We start from the raw sequence: 20,618 nt of genomic DNA on the forward strand, positions 1-20,618 counted from the left end.
CAGGAAAAAACGATGAGCCACTCTTCCTTAGGTGACTAAGCACAAACGGTCTATTACTGATTACTTAAACAGCAGAGTATAAATCCTTCGTTAAATCGATATATCCACAGCCACTGGTTTGTATTTGATAAGTGAGACATGGCTTCTTGGAGTGAAATTTGACCACAAATCAACCTTAAAGACCAACTTTCTCTCGGTGTGATTTCTGTAGCATGGCAGTGATCCCTTCCAGGATGACCCTTGTCTGCAGGGTTCCAGGGATCACCAAGGGTTTGGGCTTTTTGCCCAACTAAACACCTTTTGGAGATTTTTGCCTGGTCTTCATAATCATCATCACAACACCAGGTCTTTCAGAAGAATGGTGTCCATCCCCCCAGTACAGTTTCTAAGACTTGTAGGATCAATGTGAACGCACATTAAAGCTGTTCCCATGTTGATTTAGTGAGATCATGTGCTGGCGTTTCCATAACTGTCTCTGTAGTTAAACTCATGTGCCCATCAGTACTGTTCTATCCTATCCAAATGGCCTCCAGTATGACACTTGGCACGATCAATGCCAGTTGGCAATACTGCATATTTAAAAACAAAAGAAGCTATATTTTTCTAGTTTTCCTTCTGACTGTTTTGCACACAGATGCCATTTTCTTTTGGTTTTTGTAATGACTTTTCACTGAGAGAGCAGGACTCTGATACTGCGTCACATGCTGGCACAAGCCAAGGTCTGACCTTGTGCTTGTTTTAGTCTGAATATCGAGTGCTTTGGGATTGAAGGGGAAGCTCTAAATGGATGTTTTAGAGGCATGGCTTGTGCCCTTGTGACTCTAACAATAATTCCCCAACGTATCAATGAATAATGGAGGATAATGGTTGTGGCTTTCGCTTAATGGGTCCACAGTGGGGGTTTGTCCTTACTGGAAGACGGACATGTAAGCAAGTATTAAAACGATCTTTGGTCAGTTATATTTATGGATGGATACACTTTGCTTCACTAGACGCTTTCCATATTATGCAGCAACATTTGTTTGTTAAAGCACGTAAACCAGCAGCTCTTTAAAGCATCGGAGAAACTCCTCTACCCTTGAGTTTAGCCAACTAGCATAGCCAAGCAGCACAGGGCCAGGAAAAGTGCATTGTGGGCCTTCTGTGTGACTCCAGGCAACCCCTGGATGTTTGTAATGAGGCCCATTATTCATTCCATATGTTCAGTGTCTGCTAAAAGCCTCCATTGTAGGCCAACAATCGAGCTGTGAGGGGCGTTTAACCCCAGTGCTTCAGAAGGAGGGCGCCTTCTATTCTCTGACATCATGCACAGTACTAATACCTTGAATGAATCGCCTCTCACTCACTCCTCTGACTCCAGCATGACCAAACCCATTGATTAACAGGTTGTTGGCAAGGACAAATGATGCCTCTCTGAGGAGTAAACAAGTTTCCAGGGAGATTTAGTTATTTCTTTTCTGTGCTTTTACAACTGTAGGTAAGTTAAATGAGTGCCTGCATTAAAGTGTAAGATGTTTTCACACTGGATTAATACGGTACCTCATGAATATAACGAGTACAGCAACGATCATGAATGAAGCCAGTGAGCTTTTCTTATTTCATTATTTTTTTATCTCCAGTTTTTTGGCAGCTTAAGTCAAAACTTTTTCCTCCACAGGACTAAATTAGTTTTTGAGGAAAATGTTTACTTTTTAGTTTCCGTCTTCATAACTAATGCAAACTTCCAAACTTTGAGTTTAATTAGGGCTTGTAATAATTTTATACTTGTCCATTAGGACAACTCAAAGTTAAAATAAACTCTGAATATTAGGATAACTCAAAATATCTTTTAAACGAGCAACACTTAAAATGTAACTTTAACCTGTTAATTTAAACTTTTTTTTTTTGCTAAAAAAACTATATCGTAGACTGAAGAAGAGAAAGAAAATAATGGTTTAGTTTTTGCTCTCTTGCATATATTAACCCCCTTAATGACAATGCAACATGTGCTCGGTGGAGATCCATCAAGGCGCTTTTCGTCTTCTATGTTGTCACGATGAAAGATGCTGCCTTTGCAGGCAGGCTCCACTAGACGTCCCATAGCGTGTCAGGAGTTGTCATAGTGCTGGTTGAGGAATGCTGCTTGTAGTCCCGTGCTCTTTGAAGAGGACACACTGGATAGATTTTTTTTTTTTCCTTTCCAGCTTTTCATCAAAGCCTTCCTTGGCAGGTCTACTGACATAATTTGGATGCTTGGCCTTAGTTGGTCACCTTGGGAAACCAAGGCGCTCGTGTTTAAGGCTCAATAGTCTTAAAGTTTTAAAAGGCTTGCAAAAAAGCAGTGGCCGTAGCTGGAGATGTTGTTATCGTCCCATAGGATAAATCGGGGGTCCAGATTTATGAGTTCATATCCCAGCTTTTATGATGGTTTTATTGGAGGATTTTTTTTCATAGGGGTGTTTTAAACCATCTCAAAAGACAAAAACAGGACGATCCTGTGTCTTAAGGCACAAAAATGACAAGGTATGAACCAACCTGTGGTTTTGAAGTATTGTTACACCCCTACTGATTTCAGCAAGATGATGACAAACCACATTCTACGCATATTACAACAGCGTGGCTCAGTGAAAGAGACCAGGTGCTAAACTGGCTTCCATGCAGCCCAGACCTGTCACCCACTTAAAACATCTGGCACATTATTGAGTGAAATAAATATGACAAAGAACACCTGGAAGTGTTGATCAGGCCAATTTCTGCATCGAGCGAGAATGGAAAAAACCTTTTAATTTCAAAAGTAAAACAACTGAGTGTTGTTAAAAGAAAAGGTCATGAAACACAGTGGAAAACATGAGCAGTCCCGTTCTTTAAAACTTGGCGATGGTGGTAGATACAGATTCATTTCTTGGTTTTAATATGAGGAACATTTCTATTCAAAGCTAGGTTGTTAATACATTTTAATTATTATCTTTTTATCTATTTAAGAAAACTGGTTGTGCTTTTGCATTAGCACTTGTCATAGCAGGAAACACACTGACATTTAGCTATCATAATGACCCTGATCAGTTACTGATAATAGGTGTTGGGAAGGTTACTTTTAAAATGTATTCCACTACAGATTACAGAATACATGCCCCAGAAAGCATTTTGTAACGTATTCCGTTACATTACTCAATGAGAGTAACGTATTCTGAATACTTTGGATTACATAATATATTATCATGCTTTTTACAACTACATGAATGTACTATTGCTGTGTGATTTATTACCATTACTGAAGGATACTTGCCATACCAATACCAACTAGATTTTAAATCTTAATATAAAATGACTAACAGTAGGGTGGACATTAGGTAAAGCTGCACTTTTTGCAGCCATCTTGTATAGAAAACTGTTTCCCGCGTATATAAAACAGGTCTGCGGCTCCAAACCGTAGTAAAGTTAATACGTCGGGTCAGTGTCGGGCTCGTAGCCAAAAACTAGCTTTACTTTGTTGTCTGGGTCAACTTTGCTAGCGAGAGACAGAGAGAGGAGTTAATGTATTCCGTTACTCCCCAACACTGCTGATAATATCTTTAGTTACACCGTTGTCTGGTATCATAAACTTCTTATTTAAAATACTATATTACAATATTAATAATATATTGTTGTGTTCATACTCTAAAACAAATGCAGTACCCTACCTACTTCACTGATGGGGCATAAGAATCTGAAATCTTAAATTACAGTCTGTTATAGAAGGTGATTAATTATAGTCTATATAGTAATAAGAGCCTGTGGGCAATATTTGATGTTGTGTAGATGTACTCTTACCTTGTGTAGCAGCAGTGAGCTTAGCCTAGTGCACCCCCGTTCAATCAGTTGTATTGATCTGGTCCATCTGTTCTCCTATCCTAGGTTGTTTGATGTGTGCACAGTCTCTCGGACTGACCGAGAAACCAAACTCACTCTGGTCTTTGAGCATGTAGATCAGGACCTGACCACCTACCTGGAAAAGGCTCCTGACCCTGGAGTACCGCCTGAGACCATCAAGGTAACCGCTGTCGTTCTAATTTAGGTTTACAGTGGAATGTAAATGCAGTTTGTTTTGTTTTTTTCCATTTTAATGATCACTATAAATGTGTGTGTGCTTGCCTATTGCACAATATTCCAATAAAAAACCCCCCAAGGAGGCTTATTTTAAATATTATTTCTGTTTGAAGTGTATATAGGAAGCGCCTGGTTAATCTCCTGCGGCTGTAGCATTGGTTGAACACAGCCATGTTTCTATGGTTCTGAGTGGGTTTTCTTGGCCAGAGACCCAGAAGGCAGAGCAGTTCCCTCCAACATCAGAGTTACTGGGGCACTCTGAGGGGCAGCACATGTGGCAGATGGGCTCCAAATTAAAGGATCCCTGCCTTCTCTATTTTCACCCTTCTCTCCGACTTTACACAATATTACAGACACAGAGCCAGTTTTAAAAATCTTCCATGTGTGTCTTTGAAAACAGAGCCCTCTAAGTTGTGTGCTAAAAGTTGTTGAATAGGGAAATTTGTTAAATAAATCCACTGAGCATCCAGTTACACTTTGCCAAAAGGTCGGAAGTAGCTCCTTTCCTCTGTTATGGTCTCTTTTTTCTTTTTTTTTTTTTTTTTAAAGTGGAGTTCGTGTGGGAAACATTTAAAAAGAAAAAAAAAAAGATCTTTATCGGGTTTCACCCCAAGGTCAGTTGATGTGTCATGAATAATATTGGAAAGGTATATCTCTTTTTTTTTTTTTTTAGACAGAGGAGCCTCGAGAGTTTGAAGTGTCAAATTTGAAACGTAGAGGTTCGGGTGCTACGGCAACCGCTGATCATCACCCCGGGCCTGGGTTCGCTTGTGAAAGCTTTGTGTCGAGCCACGCCGTCAGTGGGATGCAGTGCAAGCGTAGACGAGTCGGGTAGATCACACCTGAGGCTTTCCCATGACTTTTGCCGAAGTTGATACAGACTGTGGTTTCTGTGATGTGTGCGCCGATCACATCTGCAGCAGATATTATAATACTGCAGCGTTTTTCTGGAAACTCGACGCTTCAGAAATTTTCACAATCATTATGTATAGCTACTTTCAGTTTTTGAGTCCGTTTCAGCAGAAGGTTAATCCTTATTAGCTAGTCAGTTGTTTTGAGTCCCATGAAGCTGTATTAACTAATTATATTTTATTTTTTTTAATAAACTGAAAATAAGGACATAGCCCAAGGGGATTTAATGGAAGTAAAGGGTGGGAAGAAAGGTCCTTTTCTCGGTTAGAATTTAGCTAATTTAATTTAAAAACAACTCCTTAATAATTGTAGTGCCAGTGGATGGAGTAAAAATGTGCAGTTTTATCAAAAGATTGTTGCTTATTTGTCTTGTTAAATGGCCGAACCAATGGTTGCAGATCTCTGACCACTTGTCGCATAGGACTCAACGAATTAATCAACGAAAGGACTGATCATAAACCCCGAATGACTCAGATTCTTTCTGTGGCAGTGTAGAGGCTACTGCACTGAATACGACTGTAGTGAACAAGCGCTCCCCTCTTTTAGTCTCAGACCACGTGTGAAGATGTGTCAACGGTCTGTTCACATTTGAAGCCGTGTTGAAACATCTGGACACTGGTACATACCTCCACTAAGAAGCCTGTGTTGTTGTGCTCAGTATTCAAGAAAAGATGAGGAAGTGGTTTGTACTGGAAAGGAAAGAAGACAGAGAAGTTACATTTCGGCCAGCTTTCTTAACTCTGCAAACCTGGCCTGACAATACTTGAAGTAGGCTTACTTGTGGGATTGCCAGTTTTATAAGATGTCAACCCGTCTAACCATCTACGCTATCCATGCTTGGACATATCTGACGTTGGAAAAGTTTGAGGAGGCGTTTTGGGGCTCTGAACAATGTGGCCACCCCTTAAGCCCCCTCCCAGGCTCTGCTTTCTCCTAACAGCTGAGGCCTCAAGGAACAAAAGGACAGCGACAATGCTACAGAGGCAGCCAGGCACCATCCCGTGTTATTGCTGGGACAGTGGACACTCCACAGTAACTCGAAGGGGATCCCCTCCCCCCAAAACAACTCCAGATTTTGAATCCCAGTCCAGACGTGTGTCACCGGTGCCCATCTGATTAAATGGCAGTTACCCTTGAGTGTGAACGTGTCCACCTTTAACCGTGAAAAAACATTTACCTTCAACCAGTGGCCCTAAACTCCGAAAGGAGAGGCATAGTTTTTCTCAAAGTCGGTCTTACCGCAGCACGAAGCACCCCACCCTGACCTAGCCTGTCCACTTCAGCCCTCCGCCCAACACCACCCACTCAGGCTCGAGACCCACCACATGGTCATTGATGCAAGGGGCCCTCGTCCAGGAATCAAATGAGCTGGAAGGACATCAAGCAGCCAGGTTGCCCCAACCTCAGCGCTCGTCAGCCGGGCCACCGCTTGGGGCTCGCCCACCCTCCTCCGCCACCATCATCCAAGCTTCCACAACTCTATTCTGTGGGTCCACGAAGAAGGGGGAGAAGAGAGGTTAATGAAGCATGGGGAGGGAATTACACTAACGCTAACCGGCAGATGTCCCATATTGTGCCTGGCTACAATAAACAATATGGCTGCCTCTGCTACATTTGCATTAGAAAAGGAGGCGCACTCAGAAAGCCATGTTTTTGACTGCTTTTTGCATGGGCTGACTACTTTTTTTCCCTCCCTCCCTGGACCTCTTTTTCTTTTCTTTTTTCTTTTTTTCAGGGTCAGATCTGTTGCTTTTTTTTGTGTGATTTATTTATTTTTTTTATTTTTTTATTTCCTCCTGGCCAAGTTGTTTGTGGAGCTTTTTAGTTTGAAGCGTTGCCAGCTGAAGACAGTTGTGTGAGCCACTTTTATCTCTCTGCAGCTGGAATCAGCTTTGAGGGAGGTGGATCGCTTTGTGCCACAAGTGGCCTTTATATTTTTAAGAAGTTATAAACGATATTTTTGTATGCATAAACTTAATGTTTGCCTGCTGTCAGTGGTTATATTGACCATGTAGAACGTAGCTGAAATATTTTGCATTACTCAGCTGTGACTCTACCTGATAGTGCAGAGAAGATGACACTCAGGCCGCGGAGGCCAAGACTGTTTATGTGTTTGTCCAAAGGTCACACTTGTGAGATAATTAGTATTTACTAGGAAATGCTGTTGAAAGGAAGCATGGTGAAATGGCTATTTAAAGCACAGAGGAACTGATGGGTGGGGGGGCCGTGCTATTGTGTCAGCCCCCCCCCCCCCCCACCCTGTATATACACACACAGACACAAAATAACCAACTGCCTGCCTCTGTCCTATGGTCCTGTCTGTCTGCTGCCCTCCTCGGGAGGTCATGGCTCAGTGGAGATGTAGAAAGGAAGGTCTGTTTATACATCCTGCCTGTCCTTGGTCAGAGGGCACCCACACACTGATGCACCCTCACACAGACCGAGGTGCACACACACACACACATACACAGGGATTTGGAAATGGATGCGCTCATACTTGCACCAAGCCAGGGGGAACATTGTTAGTTTGTGTATACAAACACACACACTCACATCACTCCCCATCTGCACAGTATTGTGAGCAGGGTGCCCTGTCTCCTCCTCTGTGGCCCGCACAGCAGCCAGCCCCACACTGCTCGCTAATGTTTTCTGCTTCAGTGTGCAGACCCCTTTGACTCACTCACCAGCTGGTCGGCCACTGAATAGAGCTGCGGGCTCAGGTCCATGTCACTTGTGAGGTCTTGGCGGAGTGCTTTTTGGGTTGTTTTTTTTGGGGGGGGGGTGTCTTGTGAGTAGGAGGGAGTATGGGTGCTGTAGAAAGGGGTGTTCAAACATGGATCGCAAACCTTGGCTATTTCTAGAGGGTACCCGATCGGAGATCCAAGAGCACAACCGTGGGGATCGTTCTGTCTTTTCGCTAAACAGACTTGAACTTGCAGCTCCCTTTATACGAAGTCTGCTTAATGCCCGCTTGAGCACGGACCAGGTAATTGTCCAGAACAAATGGGTCTACTCAGGTGTTGCCCCCATCTCACCTAAACCAAATGAAGTATTTTCAGCAGAGAAGGTGCCTGAAGCTCTTCTGCTGTGTGCTACATGTAAGCGAGGCTAAAAAAAGAAACACGCACACACACTTTTAAGTTGGTCTTAGGATTCAACCTGAAATACCACTCCCTCGACTTTTATTTACTTAAACAGCCTTTGCCAAAACTACCTGATCACAATCCCTTGGAATGACTTGTTTTTTTGTTTACAGGTGTGGCACCTGTTTGAAAAGAACAAGTCTTAGCTTGCTTTGTTCATTCCTGCTCATGCCAGTTTACCTTCCCCTTTGTGTCGTGGGCGATGCGGTGCCTATGGCTATTTTCTGAGGTCAGCTTTGGGGCATTGAAAGAAAAAAAAGAGGGGGAAAAAAACGAGCGAGTGCCAATTAAATCTAGCAGGACAGCTGCTGAGTAACAGAGATCTGTGCTTGTACAAAGCAGGGGCCTCTTTCTGCCACTATCGTGTGTGTGTGTGTGTGTGTGTGTGTGTGTGTGTGTGTGTGTGTGTGTGTGTGTGTGTGTGTGTGTGTGTGTGTGTGTGTGTGTCAGTTATCAAACATCTGCCACAGTCGACGAGAAAAGACGCAGGCCTCCTCTAGTTAACTCCCTCTGTACCACAATGCTTTTCACTGCAGGCTGTTGTCACTCTGGCCTTTCGTTGCTCAGGGCAAAGGAGAAATGGATTCAAATCTTTGTAGCTGTGCAAGGTTTTGCAGCCTAGACTTTGTGTAGACAGTTAGCACGAACTGTTTCGGAAGTGACGATCCAACAGGTCAGACGTAATCATATTGCAAATGTAATCAACATCCACGACCATCCGCTCAGCCCTTTTTGCTCCGTATGTGTTCAATAGTGCCGTTGCTGTACTAGTCTCATAATTAAACCATCCATTTTTAAACTTCATATTAAGTTTATGTCCTTGCTGCCCCTCTGTTTCCCTCTTTGGCTCTTTTACAGGATATGATGTACCAGCTGCTCCAGGGGTTAGACTTCCTGCACTCGCACCGTGTGGTTCACCGTGACCTAAAACCCCAAAACATCCTGGTCACCAGCGGAGGACAGATCAAACTGGCCGACTTTGGTCTAGCTCGCATCTACAGCTTCCAGATGGCGCTCACGTCAGTGGTGAGTTATGGTCGTCATATTTTTAAACGCTGTTGGTCTCATCCAGTGGAGGCCTTCAAAACAAATACTCGCAAAACTGTAAGCGCATGGGTTCCCGACTGAATGAGCGCGTCAAGACTTCTCACCATGAAATATGGTGATTTTTGTTTTTTAAATTTATTTTCTTCTTCTTTTGAGTTGCAATCACACTACTACTGAAGAAAAATAGCTGGATTTATTGGCAATTAATAATTATAGACCTACTTCTGATCTTATCTTTCAAAGCAAAATATTTCATAGTTAGTTTTTTTTTTTTTTTTTAACTAAACAACTGAAGCACCTGAACTGAATCAGGTTTCAGAACCAATAGAAGCACAGAAACTGCCTTTATTAAAGTCATCAGTGACCTGAAGATCAACAGTGATCCACAGACTGTTTCTTTGTTGTGCTTGATGCCATTGTTGACTTTGTGGCTCTTGATTGTAATGATTTAATTAAACAGCTTTGCGATTTAATTGGTTTTAACGTGTCGGGCTCTCAGCTGGTTGCCATCATACCTAATGGATACAAGTTTTCATGTTTCAATTAGCAGTTTTAGATCTGCACAATGAAAATTCCATTGGGAGTTCCTCAAGGGTCCTTCTTTGGTCCATCGCTCTTTAACCTTCACATGCTCCTGCTTGGTACAGCGTTCCCTCGTTTTTCGCGGGAGTTACGTTCTGAAAATAGTATTATATTATAGAATTATATTATAGAATGAAACCAAAGATCAAACCCTGTTTTCAGGTCCAGAACATGGGAATAGAGCAGCTGCCAGAGAATCCAACATTAATGAATCAATGGTACAGAAGTAGAGGAAGCAAGAAGAATGAGTTGAGTAAAGTTTGACTTATCTGATTGTGTCCAGAAGTCCAACTTTTTGTGCGATGGTTAGCATCTTCCTCTGCCTTTCGGTGCCTTTGACAGTGCAAAATGCTTCGTCGACAGTGTTGTGTTTGTTGGGGAGAAGACTTACAGTACAGCACTTCTGAGTAACACTGTTAGCGATCGAAGATCTATGTAAATTTGACAAGGTGAACGTATTCTGTACTGGACAGGAGACTTCGCACGAGATTGACAGTGTAAAAAAACTCAAAGCATTCAAAATTGCACAAAAAAAAAAAAATCGCCGAAACACAGAAAGGTGAACTGTTATACTGCTATAGCGATCACAAATGAATAAGATCCGTTGATGACATTATTTGCTGGAAGTCAGAAACGTTTCTGAATTGAACAGAAACGAGATGGAAATATTTGTTGTTCTAAAAATAGGAGAGAAAATCTGTTCATATTTATCACCACTTTTTCTCAAACACAGTCAGCAGGTTAAAACATTGGCATTATTTTGGACAGTCATCTCAGTCATGTTGATAAAGTCACGAGGACTGTTTACATCCACCTAAATTGATAAAAACAAAATTGAAAATCCTTCTCTCAAACTGACTTTGAGTAATTGATCCATGCATTCATATCTAGCAGGTTAGACTGTTGTAAGTCTTTATTTATTTAATACTGACTATTAGAATCATCAGTAGAATGACTTAAGCTCACTGCACCAGCTACAGTCCTTACATGTACATGCAAACTTGAACATATTATTCCAGTACTGAAGGCATTGGTTCCCAGTTTAACAGAGAATTACCTTTAAAATCCTTTGACTGGTTTAGTGCCTATAACCCAGTCAGACCTCTTAGGTCATTAGGTGCAGGTCTTTTAACTGTTTCCAGAATTAGATCCTAAGTTTCATGAGGTTCTGTCAGTTACTGTGATGCTGTTTGGAAACAACCTGCCTGCTGACCTGAAGTCAGTTACAGCTGTAACTACATTCAAAAACTGACTCGAAACCTTTTTCTTTTCTTTTCTACAGGGTTTCACTTAGTGTGTGTGTTGTCTTTTATTTATTTGTACCAACCATCCTCGAACATGCACTTTGTAGTAGGATCTTCATAAAATGTGTGTGTGGATACTTCAAACTCATGCCGACATTGTCTTCAAGGCTTTTTGGTGGATCCCACTCCTGACCCCAAAGCCCAACACAAGACACACTGCCTTGAACTTCCCTCCCATCCCCTGAGAGTTGGATGAAAAGCGTCTAATGTGTTGTAGCGGGCACTTACAGGGCATCAACGGGTAGCTCGGCAGAACAGCGCCAAATGATAGGATTTCTCTGTGTAAATTGAGAGCCAAGGGGCCCCGTGGCCTGCCTCAGGAATCCCTCAGTGGCTGTCGCAGACAGGGATGGAACAGGCAAGGAGAGACAGACACCCCTCCCGTCCCGCTGTCGGGACTTTGATGCCTAACTGCTGAGCTCTGGGCTCTGATGACCAGATAATATATATAGAGAGGGACTGAAAAGAGTCTTTGGAAGAGTTTAAAATGAGGAGAGATGAGACTTTCAAGATCAAGGTAGGCAGCAACAGTAGCTCAGTACTTTGGGTTTCTTTTTCCTTTTTAAAAAAAACTTTTATTCAAAGCTTTTCTGATCTGCCCGCCTTTTAGGAAATTTCATCATTAATGTGTCTGGACTTTTTGAGTCCATTGGGATAGTGTCATTACCTTATGTTAAGGCTTGTTGAAGGCTCATGTGAGTGGGGCAAAAACCTAATTTATTTTTTCTTTTGGCAGAAATATGTCAGAAGGAAAAAGTGCATGCACCTGGATAGGCTGGTGTTGTACTTTTCTGCATCCACCATAATCCACCTGGGTGCAGGTGACATAAATGTCGAGAAAGCTGAGCTGATAGAGGACAAGCTTTGATTCTGCTCGTCTGTGGCATTGTCATTGGTGCTCTTCTCTGTGTAACAGCCAAAGCCGACATGCTTACATCTACTGCACAGTAACAACTTCTGGTGCTCTGTAGGCAATTTTATGGAGAAATACCATTTCTGGTGGTTTTAAAGGCAGTTTAATGAAACAAATCTCCAGATTCAAGAAAAACCCCAAACCCATTAAAAATGTCAAGTAAGCTGACCATCCCAGCATGCATGCCCCAGTGACCTTTGTGTACGTTGTCTTCTTAAAGTCCAGATGTGATATTTTCAGTCATCAGTTTCACACTCTGTTGGCAATAATGTCAGGCATGTACATGAGCTTGGACTTGCTCCTAATAGAAGAGTATAAAATGTGCTCTGGTCAGCTACGTGTTGGTGGCGACTTTAATAAATAAGAATGGAGGGCGTGTCTGTTGGTAGATCCACTGTGGATGGCATTGTTGTTCAATTTTAAGTTAATAATTAAATTAAATGCTAAGATTACTCAACAAATACCCTGGGAGGCATTCACATAAGTGGGCAGATTGGCAGGTAAAGTCTTTGTCTTGGAAACACTGATGTGAACTTGCACTTTCATTATTAAGGCAGCAGTTATTGGAAAGTACAGATGAGTTACGGTTCCAAAGGTTACACCTGATAGCTGCTTTTAACTGGGTTAGTCTTTAAGAGGAAAGAAATTCAGTTTGAGTAATGATCGTAGGCCACGCCATAAACATATAATTTCTCAGTATTATCATACAGGGTACGTTTTTTAGATTAAGATAAGTATTTCCTCAGTTATCTATCATCCTGACTGATGATTATTCATAGTAGATGAAGACATGATTAACCATAGAATTTGCATAGTGTTACACAATATTTAGTGTGTATGTGGTTGTACTGAGGATTTGTCTCAAGTAGGTGTGATAGTTTCTTTTCTTTTTTTATGACTAGACGGGGGCATTTTTGTCGAGGAAAGAATACTTGCTAGGGGATTCACCTTCACATATGAGCAGCAGTTATGAAGTCCCCGAAACTACTCGCGCACACACACAGAGCAGCACATAACATGTTAATCTGTTTGCAGTCACACTCGAGCACTCATTTCCTTCCTCGGTTAGATTGGGCCACAAAACGAGATGGGGTGTGTGTGTGTGTGTGTCTCAGCACATGCACGCGCTGGTGTGGAGCTGCGAGGACGGGGTCTTCGGTTCCAGATGAATGTTCCTGCATCTGGAATCCCCCTATCAGCCCAACACACACACAAACAAACGCGCACACATACACAATCTCCATTCATCCATTCATTGTTTCCTCTTGCTAATAATAAAGCGCACAATCTACACTGTATGCAACACACACACAGTGTTTAAGAGGATCTTCCCCTTTGCCCAACAGACCAACAGTTACATATTTAGTCACCTAATGCCACCGTTACTGGTAGACAGATGGGCTTTAGAGAACTGCTGTTGCTTAAGCGAATGAGGTTCTCTCTCACTTTCAAAGTGATTCATTTAGCACTTCTAGAATGACAAGATGACTGAAATGAACATTTGCATGAAGTTGTCAAAGAGTCCCTCACTCACTCTTATGGTTTTTTTTTTGGTTTTTTTTTTTCCCCCCAGTGTTGCTAACTGAAAGTAGCACTGCTGTACTTTCTGCTGATGATTTACCAGCATTGCCTGAACTTCTCTTTTTGTGATGAATTTGCTGCCTCACATAGCAACATGGTGGCTTGCTAATACACGTGCATTAAAAATGGGTCATGGAGTCCGGGTGCATGCATGAATGAATATGAGTGATTGCCCCCCAACCCAACCAAATCGGCTTCTCGTAGAAAGGAGGTGGAGAGTAAAAAGAGGGAGAGGGGAGGGAGACCACCCAAAGGGTTTGTGTGGGGGTCCAGATTAGGGTGCCCCCCGGCAGTCCCTGAGGGACCATTGCTTTGTTGATGGGTTTTTTTTTATGACCCTAGTTTGGCTACAGCCTCATTGTACTGCCTTGAGTGACAGGCAGATGGGAAAAGCTGATGGGTTAATCTGACATAACAGGAAAGAGTGCAGAGGGCTCTTTAAGATCCTCCTTCTGCCAAAGCACTTGAAGCAAAATCTTTTTGGAAATGGGAAGAAGTGTCACATCATTTTAATACAAAACAAACCAACTCACAGAGTAGCACAACTTTTTCTTGCATCTTAAATGCATAAAGTGACAGAAAACATGTAATGAGATTATTAATGGACTTAGTAAACGCTGGGTTTGTTAGCAGGATGACAACACTGGTAGGGTTCTCCAAAAGTTGATTCTGTTCATCTGGATGTAGCGTTTTCCGTGGGAGAAACGTTTCGTCAGTCATCCAAGTGACTTCTTCAGTCTCAGCTGACTGCAGGTTTCCCCAGTCTTATAAAAGCTGCAGGAAAATGCTACATCCAGATGAACAGAATCAACTTTTGGAGATTTACTTACCTGGATGATTGAGAATGCATCAAGACGTTTAAATCACTGGTAGGGTCTTTATCTCAGAATATGAAATGCTTTGGGATGACTGTTGTTTAATTTGTAAAACTAAAAGACTTTGCACATAGTCTTTGCAGAGATGCAGTAATTTGTGACTTCTCAGTGTCGGCCCTTCTTCGGGCCAGTGGGTTTAGAGAAAAAGAGAAACCACGTTAAACAGGGAGTGGCTGTAAATGTAAAAACTGTGACATTCTTAAAATTCATTCCACTCAGAGTTCAGTTGAGCTGTCAAAAGTAGAAATTTATACTATATTCTACTTTATAGATGTTACAAACATGCAATACACTCTCAGAGAATCTGTCATAAATGTGCACAACGTTCATTTCATTCAACATCTAAAATGAATACTCGAGTTCTTAAAGGCCTGACCGGCTTCCAGTGTGACAGCGTCCTAAACCCTGCAGGTGACGCGTGTCAGTGAACCTTCTAGGAATCATTTGCATCACCAGTACAGTGAGTGAACAGAAAACATAAAGAAGAATCTATAATAAATTCACCAAAAAGCACTAAAAGAGTGCCAACACATGGCATAACACATTTACTTTTAATACACAAACATTTTGTAGGAGTAGGTAGTAGATGATTGGTATTTATTTGTAACTGGGCATGAATAACTTGATCTTATGATCTTATATTATGCTGCAGTACGTTTAACTAGCTCTTTCTCTTGTCATAACTTTACAGATATAGCAGATTTTAAGGTCAACTTGAAAGAAAGGGACGTGAAATGTAAAAATGAGGTGAAACGTCAAATGTGACACCCCACATACCGGTATCACGTCCTTCATGTTGCAGAGCCCATGAGAAACCGTTTTAAATATCACATGTGACATGTATTAATTGTTGTGACATATTTTAGATCTTTGCACAGTACTTTCTACAGTTTGACAATACACATCACATCTAAGTCTTTTCGCCAATTTTTGTAACAAATCATGAAGTTGGCGTGGAAGACCTTCGCTGGATGTAGGCCACATTTTAATGGATTGTTAGCATGACCCCCACTCGACACCCGCTACAAAGTTTTATCAGGATTCATTCAAAACCTTTCGACCTATTATGTTAACAGACGGGAAATCATGCAAATGCTAAACATAACCTCCTTGGCGAAGGTTATAACTTCAAGTAGGTAAATATAAATAAATCTCGAGAGGCAGTTGCAACGAAAAGCACATGCAACAGATTCACATAAAATATCATGAAATACAAACTATGTATTTCATGAGTCACAGCAGTGTTTTGAAACAGACGTGCAAAGTGTTTCTCTGAACAAATACAGCTTAAAGAGGCTTTCTCTGCACACAAGAGTCTGCACATCAGACAGTTTCCACATGTCAGCACCAACACTAGGCCATAAACATTGGAGCACACAAACAAGAGCACGCATGCCTTTAGTTGACAGACACAGTTTGTAACGTGTAGATTATTTGGTAGAGAGCACCATAACTGCTGGATGTTAGTAAGACTCTGATCTATTTTAATAAAGGCAGAGATCTTTTTTTTCCTGTCATTTCAAGAGTTTTATTATGGAGAATTTTCCATTTCAGTCTCACAGGATATGAACTCTAACCATTAAAATAACTACCAAAAAAAGCAACAGGTAGCCTAGTAACAATGAAAACACACTTTATGGTGTCTTGTAATAGCTGTGGGTGGATGAATTTTGAATGTTTAGGAAATAACTAATGCACGGTGGATTTTTGGGGCTGGTTATTGTTGATTATGCATCTGAGTGAATCTCTTTTTCCCTTCAAACACACCACAGCATCTGCTCTGCCCACTTAGGATCAACAGGATGTTGGTATAACTTCATCTCCTACACTAAACTCTTACACTTTTCGTTAACACTCCCACTAAAGTTCTGGGAAATGAAGCCATTCTAGCAGAAAAGTCCTTTAAATCTGCCTCCATCATCTGAGCATTAATCGATCCTCTCCTGCTTATCCAGCTCAGGGCTCTGTAACAAATCAGCAACTCTGCATAACTGGAATGATGGAAATGGATGCACGTTGAGGAACTCATCTCTCTCTCTTCACTCCTGTGCATTAATGAATGTTTTATTTAATTAATGAAAAGGTCAGCTAATCCCTATTGACCATATACGTAATGCATGAAACATATCAGTTCATGTTAAACCTTGAGCTTGAGGAGAAATCCAGCTCAGTGTTTTTAAGAAAATTCCTAACGGTAAGATAAGGGAATCCCCTCAGCTTCATGTGACTCATGCAGGTCAAGTTAGGTGAAGCTTCCAATAAATAACTTCCTGTAACCTGACCATAGGGGTCTTTCCATTGTTGCCATCCACACATTGATAATCATCGTCATACAAGGCTCGACAGGATGATCCCATGATGCCCATTGCGTTCCGCTCTTATGTCTGTCACGCGCATGTCGTTGCCACTCAAATTGAATTTGGAAAACTGAAGGGGAATGCCAGCAGACTTTGATGTGAGCGGTGTCTGTTGAACTCTTGTGTTTTTCTAGCTTTAACTGAAAAGACATGGAGCGCGCAGCCATCATTGGGAATGACAAGATAAGCTTATTAGTGGTGAAAATGTTTTTTGTCTTGCCTCTGATCTTATCTTACATCAGTGTGTTGAGAGACATGGGAGCCGAAGGGAATTTTATGTCCTGGCTAAACTGAGGCTTACTTGTTTTGAATACAAACACTGTTTTTTTGTTTTTTTTTACTCATTGCTGCTTTTCTGATTTGCATAATTTTGAATAGACTCGTCTCAAACAATCTGCACGTCGACAGCCACCACTTCCCGTAAAATGTTGGTTGGTGACATGCAGGGGACTGTAACTGTTACCTGATCAAAGGTGTTTTCCCACTTCTTCCCCCCGGTTCCCTCTCGCAGCCCTCCCACTACCCGTACCAGAATTAGACACCCGTATCTCAGACGACATTAAACAAATTGAAACCAGATTTCCTGCCCATGCTCAAACGGCAGACGTGCTTTTAACTCTACAAGACTTTCAAGAGCAGTCTGACTGTATTCAGTCTGCATTTGCATTTTCACTATGAAAGCGTCTCCCACCTCTGCACGCTCGTTTGACTACAAATATCAGTTAAAATCTGTTGGCGGGAAAAAGTGTCATGATGTTCTTAGAAGATAGTGATGATCATGCAAATAAGGTGTGTCGTGCCCCCCCCCCCCCCCCCCCTAAACCAAATGCAATGTTTAAAAAAACAACAAAAAAAAAAGCCTCTTTCCAAAACATGCTGTAGGGGCCGATGCAATCGTCCAACTATGTCAGACATCAGCTATGCACCGCCACTGTTTAATGCAGCAGAGCTCAGAAACATTCGGGCGAAAATGAAATAACTCGGCGAAAATGAAATAACTCGGCGATGACAAAGTATGAAGCGGATCGTCATGTCTGTGAATTTGTCCTCATGCCAAACAATGTGTTTCTGCTCTGGACAGGCAAGAAATGAGAGAGAGAGAGAGAGAGAGAGAGACAGAGGCAAGCAGGCTGGGCGAGGGAGGGAGGGGAAAAAGTCCTCGCAGTGCACGCAGGAGAGCACGTGCAGCACTGAATGTGGGAATGTTTAGATATCTCCTCAAACGGCTCCACATGGGAAAAAAGGAAAAGTCATCCTCTATGCTTTGACTGCAGCCGGCTGGAGCAAAGGGGTTGGCCTCAGTTTGACATAAGCAAACACTCGCAGGGTTTCACACACACACACTGACACACACATACATATATGATTAGAGATCCCATCCCCCCCTCCCGCCCCACACACACACACACACACACACACACACACACTTTCGTACTTCTGCACATTGCTGTATTAATTGTTGCCGATGTCTTGGCAACCCAGCAGGTGCGGAAAAGGAGGCTACTGACTGGTGCGTGTGAATCACATGTGCACATGCACCAGTCACCTGGATTTTAAAGCCTAGTCTGTACCAGCAGCAGCAAGAGGAATAGGAGGGGGGGGATTACAGCATATATCAGGAATTTTCCAGTTAATGATGTGCGGATGTGGTAGCACTGGGGAGAGAGAGCCACTGACTGTGCTGTCTTTGTTTTGTGTGCCGAGGGCCCCGTGCTGCATTCCTGTACGCTGTGCATACTTTGGCAGCAGTCTCACTGCCCCTCGTTTTACTGTATACAGTTTGTGTGCTGCTCTTGCACTTTTCTTTTTTGTGCCCCTGTAGTTCTCTCGCGCTCTCTCAGTCCATCCCACAGGCGTCTCTGTCTCCATGAACCTTTTCTCCCCCCCACCTCATTTTTCTTTTAAATTTTCTCCTTTATTTTCTTTCCTGGTCTGGGCAGAGTGATTATCGGAGGCTGTGAATTTTTTTTCTTTTTTTTGCAGAACAAAAAAAAGGGAGCGAGAGGAAAAGTGAAGGAGGAATGAAATAATGGTGTTTACAAGATGGCTGACTGCTGACGTTTCTCTGGAGACACAATGCTGTTTAATGCTTATTATTATGACATCCGCTCTGCTTCACCCAAATGTTGGCCAGCCCACATACACCGGAGTCTTTATACGTTTTCCTCTGAGGTTCTCTTAGGAAGACTTCAACTTGTTGTGGATTGTTTTCAGGAATGTGCTCAAACCTAAGTGCACTCCACTCTATTCCGGTTGATTCAGCAACTGAAAATATCGACTTTCGACAATCCTGCTCTTTTCGATTACGTGTGTGTGTGTGTGGAGGGCGTGTATCACTGTGCAGTGGTGCTCTTTCATCCTAGGCTTCCTCAGTGACAGGGAATGTAAACATGGGCCCAGAGCCAAGCGCCATCAGCCTCCTCGCTTCTGGCGCTGCAGCCCCTTATGACATCAGGTCACGCTGACTGACAGGAAGACGTCTGGAGATTTGAAGAAGAATGGGATGAGGAATGAAGCATGTGGTCTCCAATAGTTCAAAAAAACGTTCTGCTCACCTAAAAGAATGACTGACTCTGGTTATTACAGTGTAGGTCCTGTTTTTCTAGCCGAGCTATAGTGTTTATGGCTTATTTTGTTACTTTGTGCAACCGCAGCCAATATTTGTGATTCTAACGACATTGGCAAAGAGGCGAGCGTAGGTTTCACACGTGTTTAACAAAAGTGCAGACCCTGCACAATATTCTGGCGGACTTTTGGAACATACTTTTAAAGACATCCTTCAGCTCAGCGATATTGTGACGTGTGGTATGAGCAGCTTCCATGAGGGCATTTCACCGCATCTCTTTTTGGATTAAGATTGAGATTGCCCCGCACCCAATTTCAAGCCATTCTGCAGTAGATTTACTTCAGATAAGAGTTGCTGTTGTTTACCAAAAAGTCACTTTGACCTTATTTTGAAAGCTACCTCGATTGAATTTTCGGCACCGTGATGGCGTGGGGGGTGATGGCATGTCCCAGAGTTCATTGTTCATAATTGTTACTCAGATGTTATATATTTCTGATTCGATGGAAAGTTGCCATTTCGAAATGTTGCTTCAGTTAACTGGTAAACACACGGGCTAATCACTGACAACAAAGATGCACTAATCTGGGAAAAATAAAGCCCAGGCTGTAATAAACTGACTTATCCCTTAAACATCAAACACATGCTGCAGATGACTTGCATGCATTTGCAGTTACACACTCTAGCACAAGAAGGTTCTTGGCACTGAAGCATACTCATCCAAGCTAAAGCAGGTGCTCTCTAAGTCGCATGCAAATACTCACACATAGCTCAAACCAAATGCCCCTACTTCCAACCCCACCCTTGCTCACGTGCATGCACCTTATTGTCATACAAGCCCCCCCGTACATGCAGCATGCACTGGCAGCACTGGAACGGATGTTGCAAGGCGGACAGGCTTGGAGGTCTGACCTAGGAGGTCTGGAGGTCCTCGGGGGTAGGAGAAGCCATTTCCTCCCTGATGAGGAGCCGGGAGGAAAGAGCAGCAGGCAGGGCTGAGGACGATGGTCTCAGCAGAAAGGAATTCCGAGAATGTTGTCCTTTAATCTGGAGTCAGCCTCGTGCACTCACTACATCTCTCTCTCTCGCTGTGTTGCTCTTAGCTTGCTCTGTCTTTTTTCTCATTTGGCTTTATCTGACCACCTCCTGGGTTTTCTGTTTCCGTGCCATAGGCGAAGAAGGGTTTCAGATGGACGCAGGCAGATTGAAAATGCAAAACGACCGACCCATTTTTTTGACTTTTCGTTATACTGCGTGCATGAGTTTGTGTGTGTTC

General features: G+C 42.5%; 1 protein-coding gene across 1 annotated transcript in view; it reads left to right on the top strand.

The window, feature by feature from the left end:
* cdk6 (cyclin dependent kinase 6) overlaps positions 1 to 20,618 on the top strand; it is a 39,108-nt gene that overhangs the window by 3,281 nt on the left and 15,209 nt on the right. The window contains exons 3-4 of the mRNA XM_080863210.1: positions 3,874 to 4,009; positions 8,979 to 9,146. Of these exons, the coding sequence (XP_080719336.1) occupies positions 3,874 to 4,009; positions 8,979 to 9,146 (304 nt within the window). The remainder of the gene's footprint in view (positions 1 to 3,873; positions 4,010 to 8,978; positions 9,147 to 20,618) is intronic.

Source organism: Rhamphochromis sp. 'chilingali', assembly GCF_963969265.1.
Source record: "Rhamphochromis sp. 'chilingali' genome assembly, chromosome: 17".
Taxonomy (NCBI): Eukaryota; Metazoa; Chordata; class Actinopteri; order Cichliformes; family Cichlidae; genus Rhamphochromis; species Rhamphochromis sp. 'chilingali'.